The sequence below is a fragment of the Rhinopithecus roxellana genome, chromosome 20 (assembly GCF_007565055.1).
Source record: "Rhinopithecus roxellana isolate Shanxi Qingling chromosome 20, ASM756505v1, whole genome shotgun sequence".
NCBI classification, from domain to species: Eukaryota; Metazoa; Chordata; class Mammalia; order Primates; family Cercopithecidae; genus Rhinopithecus; species Rhinopithecus roxellana.
In genome coordinates this window covers 74,299,376-74,312,461 of record NC_044568.1, presented here as the reverse complement: position 1 = coordinate 74,312,461, position 13,086 = coordinate 74,299,376, and the positions used below count along the sequence as shown (strand labels likewise).

General features: G+C 48.4%; 1 protein-coding gene across 2 annotated transcripts in view; it reads right to left on the bottom strand.

Moving 5' to 3' along the window:
* Nucleotides 1-13,086, bottom strand: part of ABCC1 (ATP binding cassette subfamily C member 1) — a 192,732-nt gene that overhangs the window by 25,785 nt on the left and 153,861 nt on the right. For both annotated transcript variants that reach the window (XM_010370871.2, XM_030924928.1), the window contains 3 exons: nucleotides 10,981-11,116; nucleotides 6,286-6,493; nucleotides 2,750-3,060 (listed from right to left, as the gene is read on the bottom strand). In XM_010370871.2, coding sequence (XP_010369173.2) covers nucleotides 2,750-3,060; nucleotides 6,286-6,493; nucleotides 10,981-11,116 — 655 coding nt within the window. The remainder of the gene's footprint in view (nucleotides 1-2,749; nucleotides 3,061-6,285; nucleotides 6,494-10,980; nucleotides 11,117-13,086) is intronic.

Genomic DNA, 13,086 nt, shown 5'->3' with positions numbered 1-13,086 from the left:
CTGGTCTCGAACTCCTGACTTCAGGTGATCCACCTGCCTCAGCCTCCCAAAGGGCTAGAACTACAGGCATGAGCCACCATGCCCAGGCCCAACAGAAACTTCTTGTTGGGAAGTGCTGTGTGCCCAGCTGAAACACAGCACTTCCCAGGGTCCCTTGTGAATAGAGGTGGTCCCATGACTAAGTTCTGGACAATTAGATGTACAGGTGTCCCTCTGATCCAAGGTTTCACTTTCCACGGCTATATGGTTTGGCTGTGTCCCCATCCACACCTCATCCTGAATTGTAGTTCCGTTAATCCCCATGTGTCATCGGAGGGACCAGCTGGAGATAACTGAATCATAGGGGCAGTTTCCCCCGACCTGTTCTCATGATAGTGAGTTAATTCTCACAAGATCTAATGGTTTTAAAAGGGAGCTCCCTGACTTCATGGCACCCTCATTCTTCTTCCTGCCGCCATGTGAAGGAGGACATGTTTGCTTCTCCTTCTGCCATGGCCTCCTCAGCCGTGCGGAACTGTGAGTCAATTACATCTCCTTCCTCAATAAATTACCCAGTATTGAGTATTTCTTCATAGCAGCATGAGGGCAAACTAATACACATGGTTTTGGTTATCCATGGTCAACTGAGACAGAAAAACAGTAAATGAAATGAAATAAATAAATGAAATGAAATAAATGAAAAATTTCAGAAATAAATAATGTATAAGTTTTAAATTGTGCACCCTTCTGAGGAGTGCGATGAAATCTCCCCCAGTCCCATCTGGGGCGTGAATCATCCCTTTGTCCAGCAGATCCACGCTGCAGACCCTCCCTGCCAGTTTAGTCACTTAACAGCCATATCGGTTATCAGACTGACTGCCATGGTACTGTAGTGCTTATGTGTAAGTAACCCGAATTTACTCAGTAATGCTCCTGGCTGGGCGCAGTGGCTCATGCCTGTAATCCCAGCACTTTGGGAGGCTGAGGCGGGTGGCTCACTTGGGGTCAGGAATTTGAGACAAGCCTAGCCAACATGGTGAAACCTCGTCTCTACTAAAAATACAAAAACTAGCTGGGCGTGGTGCATGCTTGTAATCCCAGCTACTTGGGAGGCTGAGGCAAGAGAATCGCTTGAACATGGGAGGTAGATGTTGCAGTGAGCCAAGATTCCATCACTGCACTCCAGCCTGGAGGACAGAGCTAGACTCTGTCTCAAAAAAATAATAATAATAATAAAAATAACGCCTCTAAAGTGCAGGAGTAGTGATACTGGCATATTGTTATAATTGTTCTATTTTATTATAAATTACTGCTATTAATCTTTTATTATGCCAAATTTACAAATGAAACTTTATCATAGGCATGTATGTACAGAAAAAAAACAGTATATGTAGAATTCATTACTATCTGCAGTTTCAGGCATCCATTAGGAGGGGTCTTAGAATGTGTGCCTGCAGATAAGGGAGTAGTGCTGGCCTGCAGATAAGGGAGTAGTGCTGGCCTGCAGATAAGGGAGTAGTGCTGATTCAGCACCCATATGCTCCCTTGCCCTACTTTCCCTTCCTTGGTCTTGGTGATTGAAATATAGATATAATGGCTGGAGCTCCAGCAGCAACCTTGGACCATGAGGCCAACTTAAGAATGGAAGGCTTGTATAAATATGGTAAGATTATTAAAATGTTTAAATAAAAGCAGGTATCTGGGATATTTAACTCATGAAGCTGCCATACCAGCTCTGAACAGCCTACCTCTAAATTTCTATTATGACAGAGAAAAAGAAACATCTGTCTTATTTAAGCTGCTATTATTCATGTTTTTTCTTTAGTTCCTGTCTCCTGCAGGAGGCTTAGGAACTAAAGAATTTTTTGTTTTGTTTTGTTTTTGTTTTTGTTTTTTTTTGAGACAGAGTCTCGCTCTGTCACCCAGGCTGGAGTGCAGTGGCCAGATCTCAGCTCACTGCAAGCTCCGCCTCCCGGGTTCACGCCATTCTCCTGCCTCAGCCTCCCGAGTAGCTGGGACTACAGGCACCACCACCTCACCCGGCTACTTTTTTGTATTTTTAGTAGAGACGGGGTTTCACCGTGTTAGCCAGCATGGTCTCGATCTCCTGACCTTGTGATCCGCCTGTCTCGGCCTCCCAAAGTGCTGGGATTACAGGCTTGAGCCACCGCGCCCGGCCGGAACTAAAGAATTTTATACTTGAAGAAATTTTAGGCTGGGCGCATGGCTCACACCTGTAATCCCAACACTTTGGGAGGTCGACGTGGGCAGATCACCTGAGGTCAGGAGTTTGAGACCAGCCTGGCCAACATAGGTGAAAGCCCGTCTCTACCAAAAATACAAAAATTACCCGGCCGTGGTGGTGCGCGCCTGTTAACTCGGGAGGCTGAAGCAGGGGAATCACTTGAACTGGGAGGTGGAGGTTGCAGTAAGCCAGGACTGTGCCACTGCACTCCAGCCTGGGAGACAGAGCAAGACTCTGTCTCAAAAAAAAAAAAAAAAAAGAAATTTTAATAATGAAGTTATCTTTATAGCGATAGGTTTTGTTTCCTTTTTGAACTGACAGGTGGAAAAATAAAACTTAGGAAAAAAGTGCATTTTGTTATTGTGAGCAAAAAAACAATTTAGGTATTCAAAACTGACAAAAACAAATGTACATGCTTCAAAAGCACCACACTGAGGACACGGTGAGATAAAACGAGGCTTTAGGTAACACTGGTGTATAAGGCACAGTAGGGCTTGTCCTGAACACTAAGACTTCACCCCTTACCTGGACGAAGAAGTAGATGAGGCCGAGGGGCGGGATGATGATCGCGGCGATGGGCGTGGCCAGCAGGATAACGATGCAGGCACCGATGACGTTGAACAGTGAACCCATGAACATCTTGATGACCTCCGGGATCATGGAGTCCACCGTGTCCAGCTCCTTGGAGAAGCGATTCACCAGGTTCCCACTGGGCGTCCGCTCAAAGAAGCTCATGGGTGACCGGAGGACGCTGTGCAGCAGGTCCATGTGCAGATAGCGGGAAGCTAAGATGCCCCCGATGGACACGGCCATGGAGTAGCCAAACACGGCGATCCCTGCAGACACTTGGAGTTAAACTCCACAATGCGGAGGGGGAGCTGACCAGGCACTGCAGGGAGGAGCGGCCATGCGGACAAGGCAGGCCTGGACTCCCAACTTCTAACAATGATAATAATGAGGAACCACGCATGGTGGCTCACACCTGTAATCCCAGCACTTTGGGAGGCCAAGGCGGGTGGATCACTTGAGGTCAAGAGATTGAGACCAACCTGGCTGAAACAGTGAAACCCCATCTCTACTAAAAATACAAAAATTAACCAGGCATGGTGGCAGGCGCCTGTAATCCCAGCTACACAGGAGGATGAGGCAAGGGAATCGCTTGAATCCAGGAGGTGGAGGTTGCAGTGACCCGAGACTGCGTCACTCCACTCCAACATGGGCGACACAGTGAGACTCCATCTCAAAAATAAATAAATAAATAAATAAATAAATAAATAAAAATAATAATAATGATGGTGGTGGTGGTGGTGGTAGTGGCTATTATTCAGAGGGTACTTCCTATGTGCTATGCACTGTGCTGGGTTTTACATGTAACTAATTTTTATGATGACTCCGAATAACTTCTATGACTACCCAATTTACAGATAAGAAAACTGAAGTCCAGATAGGTGAATGCCTTTGCCCTTAGTATACTGTGCCTATCAGAAGCAGAAGTGGGATATTAATCCAGACAGCCTGCTCTTAATCCACACGCCATATTCCTCTAGACCAGGGGTTCCCAACCCTGGGGCCACAGATTGGCAGCAGTCCATGACCTGTCAGGAACCAGGCCCCACAGCAGGAGGCGAGTGGTGGGCAAGTGAGCTGGTATCACCACCTGAGCTCTGTCTCCTGTGAGCTCAGTGGTGGCATTAGATCCTCCTAGTAGCGCAAACCCTACTGTGACCTGCGCATTCAAGGGACCTAGGTTGTGGGCTTCTTATGATAATCTAAGTAATGCCTGATGATCTAAGGTAGAACAGTTTCATCCCGAAATCATCCCCTACCCTTTCCATGAAACCAGTCCCTAGTGCCAAAAAAGGCTGGGGATCGCTGCTTTTGAACAGTGTTATCTAAGATGATTTTCTGAAATGATGGAAATGGTGTCTACTGAGCACTTGAAACCTGTCTAGTCTCATTGAATAAATCTTTACTTTTATTTTTCTTTTGAGAGGGGGTCTCTCTAATCCTGTCACCCAGGGTGGAGTGCAGGGCTGTGATCATGGCTCACAGAAGCCTCGACCTCCTGGGCTCAAGCAATCCTCCCACCTCAGCCTCCCGAGTAGCAGGGACTACAGGCATGGGCCACCATGCCCAGCAAATTTTTGTACTTTTGTAGAGACAGGGTTTTGCCATGTTGCCCAGGCTGGTCTTGAACCCCTGGACTATGCGATCCACCCGCCTTGGCATTCCAAAGTGCTGGGATTACAGGCGTGAGTTATTGCCCCTGGCCTTTATTTAATTTTAACAATTGAAATTAAAATAGCCACCTGTGTCTTGCAACTACTGCATCAGACAGCACAGCTCTGGAACAGACATTGTTGCTGTGTGAGTTCAGGTAATACCACAGCCTCTCTGTTCTCTATCTTCCCTCAATTATAATTTGTAGGCCACAGTCCTTTCCACTAATGGCAAGGAAAGGGGAGGGTAGGGATTGAGAGAGTCAAGGAATCCATGTGTGCTCTGCTATCAGCAGGTCTTCCCAAAGCCGCCTCCTGGAGATCCTGAGACACTGGTGGTTCTCTCAAACAACGCACAGGAGGCCAGTGCGCGTTCCAGAGCAGCAACAGAGGCTTCTGTCTCGGCCTCTTTATAGGAAGACACCCAATAGGCAGGGGCTCAAGTGACAGGCTCTGCAGCCAATGCTGCCAAATCCCATCTCTGCCACTTACCAGCTATGAGACCTCCTATAGGTCACTGAATCTCAGTTTCCTCATCTGTACAATCGGACAATGACGCTAACCTCAGAGCACTGTGAAATGTAAAGTCCCCATCTGGCAATGTGCCTGGCATACAGGAAGTGCTCAAATGTGTCAAGACTATCCATTTACTGTGAATATATCATATGGACCATACATGTGTATTTGCAAACATAGCTCACATACTGCATAGCACAGTGGATAACAGCGTGAGCTCCTGAGCCAGACTGCCTTGTTCAATGCCAATGCTGCCATGTATTAGCTGTGTGGCTTTTGGCAACTCACTCAACCTCTCTGGGCCTCAATTTCTGTATCTCCAAAATGGGGGAAATATTAACTCCTACCTCACAGGACTGCTGCAGGGATAAAATAAGTTACAACACGTGGAAGTGTTTAGAACACAGCCAAGCACCGAGTAAATGCTCCGTAAATGCTAGCTGTTATTATCAATGCTGCTGCATTTGAGGACTCCCATAGAACCACACAGACCCGTATAGAGCAGGGTTTTTTGTTTGTTTGTTTTTTGAGACAGGGTCTTGCTCTGTCACCCAGGCTGGAGTGCAGTGGTGCAATCACAGGTCGAACTGTAGGCTCAAACTCCTGGGCTCAAGCAATCTTCCGACCTCAGCTGCCCAAGTAGCTGAGACTACAGACATATACCACCACGTGCACCTGTAGTTTATTTTATTTACCTATTTTTTTACTTATCTATTTTTTCTAGAGACAGGGTCTCACTATGTTGCCCAGGCTGGTCTCAAACATCTGGCCTCAAGCAATCCTCTGACTTCAGCCTCCCAAAGTGTGGGATTACAGGTGTGAGCCACCATGCCTGGCCAACAGCAGGGTTTCTCAATCTTGTGACAACCAAAAGCATCTTCAGATATTGTCAAACATCCCTGGGGGACAACAGTGCCCATAATTGGGAATTACTAGTATGAGCCAATTTCTGCCCTCGCTCAACAGGCAAAAGTCCACAAATGAGACCTCACAGAAGCTCTGTCACCCTTACAAAGCAAATAGGATCAAGGGGGTCCTTCCCAACCCACAGTGCTTCCAGTGGCCTCTGTTCTCAACTGTCCTCATCTGTAAAATGGACACACTGGAGCACTCCTCCCATCTACCACCAAGGCCCATATGAACAAAGCACTCAAACACTGACTCTAAAATGTATGAGTGTCTACTGGCTGACAGCTACTGTTCCTTTGGGTTTGGCTTGGTTTGGGGTCGCACAAAACCCTGAGGACTCTAAGGATCCATTTCTGTAATTAGACAAAGCCACAACAGGGGCCCAAATCGGGCAGGGTGGGAGACAGTGGCACTCACCTTGCGAAATGCCCAGGGCTCCATAGACGCTCAGCCGGACCTTTGTGTGCTCCTGGGTCCCGTTGACTATGGGGTCATCAGTCCAGAGGCTGAGCCAATAGTTGGAAGACAGCGCGGCCACATGGTTACATATGAAAAGGAAGATGCTGAGAAAGGAGATGAAGAGTCCGATGGCCTTCATGTAGTCCCAGTACACGGAAAGTTTGACCTGGAGACCATGGGAGATAAGGCAACTTAGCACATGCACGCACCCAGCCCCAGCCCCACAAGGTCAGGGACTTCACCAGCACTGTGTCCCCCAGCTGCCTGTCTTTGCTCCTACCTAGAACACCCTCCCCTTTAGCTATTTGACAAAGTCAGCAGTAAACAAAGTCGAGGGCCAGGCGCCCTGGCTCACACGTGTAATCCCAACACTTTGGGAGGCTGAGGGGGGCAGATCAACTGAGGTAGAGAGTTTGAGACCAGTCTGGCCAATATGGCAAAACCCCGCCTCTACTGAAAATATAAAAAATTAGCCGGGTGTGGTGGTGGGCACCTGTCATCCCAGCTAATTGGGAGGCTGAGGCAGGAGAATTGCTTGAACCCAGGAGGCAGAGGTTGCATCAGTGAGCCAAGATTGCCCCACTGCATTCCAGCCGGAGTGACAGAGTGAGACTCCAGCTCAAAAAGAAAAAAAAAAAAAAAAAAAATAGGGTCTCTGCCCTCACACATGGAGCTTCCAGTCGCGTGGTGAGATAGGCTCCCATCAAATCATCCCACATAAATGCATCATCACTGAGAAGGGCCGTAAACGGCGCACAATTCCACGTGAGTATAAAATTGGACATCCTGACCTAATGCCGTCTAGAGAGGTATGGGGGGAGGTTTCTTCAAGGAAGTGACATCGAAGAGTTAAACCAAGGCCAGGTGCAGTGGCTCACGCCTGTAATCCCAGCACTTCTGGAGGCCGAGGCAGGTGGATCACCTGAGGTCAGGAGTTTGAGACCAGCCTGGCCAACATGACGAAATCCCTCCCCTACTAAAATACAAAAACTAGCCGGGCCTATTGGCAGGCACATGTACACTCGGGAGGCTGAGGCAGGAGAATCGCTTGAGCTTGGGAGGCGGAGGTTGCAGTGAGCCGAGATTGAGCCACGGCACTCCAGCCTGGGCGACACAGAGAGACTCTGTCTCGAAAAAATAAAAACAATAAAGGGTATTAGCTGGGCAAGGTGGCTCATGCCTGTAATCCCAGCACTTTGGAAGGCTGAGGCCGGTGGATCACCTGAGGTCAGGAGTCTGAGACCAGCCTGGCTAACATGAGGAAACCTTGTCTCTACAAAAAACATAAAAATTGGTCAGGCATGGGGCACGTGCCTGCAGTCCCAGTTACTCAGGAGAAGGCTAAGGCACAACAGTCGTTTGAACCCAGGAGGCGGAGGTTGCAGTGAGCCAAAATTGCGGCACTGCACACCAGCCTGGGTGACAGAGGGAGACACTGCCTCCAGGAAAAAAAAAAAAAAAAGGAGTTAAACCATCTGAAAACGGAACCAGCACATGCAAAGCCCTGAGGTAGGAGGGAACACAGCACATCTGGGGAACTGAGAGAAGGCACTGGTGGCTGGAGCCAGGAGATCATGGAGCAGCAACAAACAAGAGGTTGAAGAAACCGGTTGCAGTCAGACCACACATGGCATGGGAGACTCGGGTCATGATTCCAACTTTTATGCCAAGACTGACAGAAAGCAGAAGCCACCAATGAGCTTTAAGCAATGTGTGATGTTGCCTGGCAACCAAGGCCAAGTGTCACCTCCACACCACAACTGGGCCAGTCTCCCCCAGTTCCTTCCCCTCTGAGCACAGAACATCGTCTCACCCATCTTCCCAGTGCCCAGCTTGCTCCGGAAGGCAAATGTGGGAGTTTCTTTCCCTCCTACATTCCCTGTGGTGCCCAGCACGGGTCTAAACAAATCAGTCTAGCCTCCTGACATGACAGACGGGGCACTCTGCTTTAGGCCAGCCCTTGCCTAAACCACCTGGCTTGGTTTCAAGAAATTCCAGCGATCTTTACCCATGTCTGTGCTGTCATTTCAAGCTTTTCATGCTGAATTTTGGGTCGTAAAAATCATCTGGAAACTGGGCGCGGTGGCTCACACCTATAATGCCAGCACTTTGGGAGGCCAAGGCAGGAGAATCACTTGAGCCCAGAAGTTCGAGACCAGGCTGGGAAACACAGTAGGAGCCTGTCTCCACAAAAAATTTTAAAATTAGCTACGTGTGGTGGTCCACGCCTATAGTCCCAGGTACTCAGGAAGCTGACCTAGGAGGATCTCGTGAACCCAGAAGCTTAAGGCTGCAGTCAGCACTGGTCACACCACTGCACCCCAGCCCGAGCGACACAGTGAGGCCCTGCCCCCCACCAGAAAAAAAAAACAAAAATCATCTGACCCTATGGTCAGATGAAAGATAACAGGTCTGGTGTCTAACTGATTGCTTCCTTTTGAGTTTTCAAGTTTCCATTCTGGAAAATGAAATATGTGGGTGAGGAGACAGGTCATAATTAAGAACGTGTTTACCTCACCACTCATCATATGCAGCCAAGCTGCTGCCGTCCCTGAAATAAGCCTGCAGAGTTCGGGAACCTCTTTCTCATGAGCAGTGAAATGTGGTGGGCTCAGGGGTCACAAATGACAAGTGTGTGGCCAGGTGTGGTGGCTCACATCTGTAATCCCAGTACTTTGGGAAGCAGGCAAGTCACTTGAGCCCAGGAGTTCAAGACCAGCCTGGGCAACAGGGTGAAACCTCATCTCTACAAAAAATAAAGAAAATGAGTCAAGCGTGGTGGTGCACATATGTAGTCCCAGCTACTTGGGAGGCTGAGGTGGGAGAATCACTTCAATCTGGGAAGTGGAGGCTGCGGTGAGCCATGATTGTGCCACTGCACTCCATCCTGGGTGACAGAGTCAGACCCTGTCTCAGAAAAAAAAAAAAAAGAAAACAAATTAAAAAAACAAAAAAAAAGGCCAGGCACAGTGGCTCACGCCTGTAATCCCAGCACCAGCATTTTGGGAGGCTGAGGCGGGCGGATCACGAGGTCAGAAGTTTGAGACCAGCCTGGCCAACATAGTGAAACCCCATCTCTACCAAAAATACAAAAATTAGCTGGGCATAGTGGCGCATGCCTGTAGTCCCAGTTACTAGGGAGGCTGCGGCAGGAGCATCACTTGAACCCGGGAGGCGGAGGTTGCAGTGAGCTCAGATTGCGCCATGGCACTCCAGCGTCTCAAATTTAAAAAAAAACAAAGAAATGATGAGCGTGTTGTGCCTGGCTCCACTCTTGGTCCAACTTTGACAAGTTACAGGCCCCCTGGCTTTGGTGTTCCCTGAATATAAAATCGGAGTTAAGTGAGGATTAAATGGGCCTGGCATCTCTGGCCCTTCCTTCCCATGTCCTGTGATTTGGGGTAATTTCTTTGGCTTCCTGGAAGGTCACTAAGGGTAAGGTGGGAGGGGACACCAGTCACCTCTGCCCCTTGTTATGGTCCTGACTGTGATGACAAGTTAAGAAGCCAGGAACAGAGAGTCCTGGGAAGTTCTGGACACATCCGGGTGGATCTAAGAAAAGGTGCCCCAATCTCACTCCCCCACTACCACCTTTCATGGGTTTTTCTGTTTTTCTTTATCTGCATGCTTATTTTTTACCTACTTTAAAAATTCAATTCCCTGTGTTTTTTTTTTTTTGTTGTTGTTGTTGTTGTTTTTTAAACATAACCACATTTATTTTTAAAAATAAACTGGAGCACCACCACAAATGGAGAATTATTAACATTTGCCCAAAATAGACGATCTTTAAAAACAATAAAAGAGGAGCTCAAAACCCGGTCTCCTTGTTACAAAGAGAGGCTAGTGGTTGTTAGGTACTGAAGGCAGGGTAGGACCCAACTGAGACTTTCTCAGGGACGTAATCATTAGGACCAAATGAGAAATGAAAAATAAGCAGGGCGCAGTGCTCACGCCTCTAATCCCAGCACTTGGGGAGGCCAAGGTGGGTGGATCACCTGAGGTCAGGAGTTCAAGGCCGGCCAGACCAATATGGTGAAACCCTGTCCCTACTAAAAACACAAAAATTAGCTGGGCGGGGTAGCGAGTGTTTGTAATCCCAGCTACTCAGGAGGCTGAGGCAGGAAAATTGCTTGAACCCAGGAGGCGGAGGTTGTAGTGAGCCGAGATCACACCACTGCACTCCAGCCATGGCGACAGAGTGAGACTCCGTCTCAAAAAAAAGAAAAAGAAAAAAAAAAAAAAAGAAATGAAACAAATATTCATCTGTCATTTAATGTGTCTGTGCACAACCGGAAACCACCTCATGTACAACTGAACCCCACATTGCAGGAAGCCCTGATTTAAAGCATCCAGCTTGCCCCTAGCTAATGAGACTCCCTGAGCTGCTCAGGCAGTCAGTAGAGCAGAGACTACAAGTACCAACCCTGGAGTCTGCCAGGGTTCAAATCCCAGTTCTGCCACTGACCAGCGGTGACCTTGGGTCAGTCACTTAGCCTCTCTGGCCTCAGTTTCTGGTGCTGTAAACAGTACCTTCAGAGGTGTGTTGTGATGGACACGTGAGTGCACACAGACAAGGCACTTTGCACAGTGCCAGTGCACAGCGGGCGCTCTGTAAACTCCAGCCACCATCATCATTTAAGGAGCGAATCTCACCTGCCCTGTCTGCGCCTTGTCAGCCTCCATCAGCTTCCACGTTTCCTCCTTCTTGGCCCCATCTTTCTGCAGTTCCGCGGTGCTGTTGTGTTGCCTGCTGACGTCCCCGCTATAGGAGGAGGAGCTGCTGAGCTGTCTGGAGAAGCAAAGCACAGGGGTGTCAACTGCACGGATGCCTCGGGCAGGGTTGGAGGGCTCCCTGCTGGGGCTGCTATTGTGGGTCTGAACCATGGCATAACAGACGGAGTGTTTCCACATGCACACATGTAAACATATATATGAACACATGCACATGTGCACCCCACTCCACCATGTCGTTCCCCGGGGTTCCAGGTCCCCAGAGAAAGGCAGTGTCTCAGGCAGGAACGAGACCTGTGGGAAACGCAATCTGTGATGATCTCTGGGAGGCTGCAAAACGCCCATGACCGCTGACATGCAAAAAGTGCGTGCTTGCCTTTTCTTTTTTTTTTTTGAGATCAATTCTAATTGATCTCAAACAAACAAACAAACTACCAATAAAAGATAAAACAGAAAGGGCGCATCATAGATCATTTTTCAAACAGGAAAAAGATTCAAAATGTAACACGTGATGAAAAACACAGAGCAAAGTACCCAGCGAGTTCAATTTTCTAGTTTTACAAACGTGGCGGGGGTTGGGGAGGGAACTTGCCCTGGCTGCTCCTTCACGGAAGCGTGTTACTCAGAAAGTACTATTCGGCCAGGTGCAGTGGCTCACACCTGTAATCCCTGCACTTTGGGAGGCCAAGGCGGGCAGATCACTTGAGGCCAGGAGTTCAAGACTAGCCTGGCCAACATGGTGAAACCCCGTCTCTACTAAAAATACAAAAAGTAGCCGGGCATGGTGGCACGTGCCTGTAGTCCCAGCTACTCAGGACACTGAGGCAGGAGAATCGCTTGAATCCCAGAGACAGAAGTTGCAGTGAGCCATGATTACGCCACTGCACTCCAGCCTCAGCAACAGAGTAAGACTCTATCTCAAATTAAAAAAAAAAAAAAAAAAAAAAATAGCACTTTTTGCACATCGGGGTCATCAGCTTTATGCAGACCCCCAGAGATGATCACAGATTGCACTGCCCCCAGTTTAGTGTTCAGTGGCTGAGATTGTGCCAGTGCACACTGTACTCTAGCCTGGGTGACAGAAGGAGACTCCATGTCAAAAAAAAAAAGAAAGAAAGAAATTATGGAGGCCATGCAAAACACAGCTGTGGCTCATGGCCATGGAAATTTCTATACTTAACTCTACCTACTTATCTCCTGCACAAGATTACAAGCTACCTGAGGTCAGGAGCCCCATGTGAGTCATCCCTGCACCCCCAGAACTGTGTTCCCTGAAAATACTTCCTGAAGGCTGAATAAACCTCCAGCACCTCCCCTCTCTGAACTAGGGTCTGGGGGTGGGTAACCTTTCCGTACCCATGAGATCTGTGCAACGGTCTCTGGTTAAGGCCAAGTGAGGTGAAGCGGCCCTCAAATCCAAAAGCAAGAGTGAGTTTTCAAGGAGCAGAGGGAAGAATCAGAACCAACTCTGGATGGAATCTAGAATTCATATGAGGAGCTGGGGCTTCCTGCTTCATGACATAGTACTTCACAAGTCACACACCTTGGACAGAAAATCTTATATCCTTCTACACTCATGCACTGTCTGGAGCCTCCCACTAGAATTTAGGCTGTGTAAGATGATAACAATGGCAAAAGGGACATCTACCAGGTGTTTGTCTGTTCCAGGCACAGTGCAAGGCCGCACCGTCTTTGCTCTCTCCTGACCCCTATAGCAACTGCAGGTCCGCAATCCTTTCTCAAATCTCTGGGGTCAGGTATGTTTAGTTTCTGACTTTGTCAATTTTTGTTGTTGCTGTTGGTTTGCTGTTTTCTGGGGTTTTTTGTGTGTTTGTGTTCGTTTTTTGAGACGGAGTCTCATTCTGTCACCCAGGCTGCAGTGCCATGGTGCGATCTCGGCTCACTGCAACCTCCACCTCCTGGGTTCAAGTGATTCTCATGCCTCAGCCTCCCGAGTAGCTGAGACTACAGGCATGCACCACCAAGCATGGCTAATTTTTTTATCTTTAGTAGAGACAGGGTTTCATC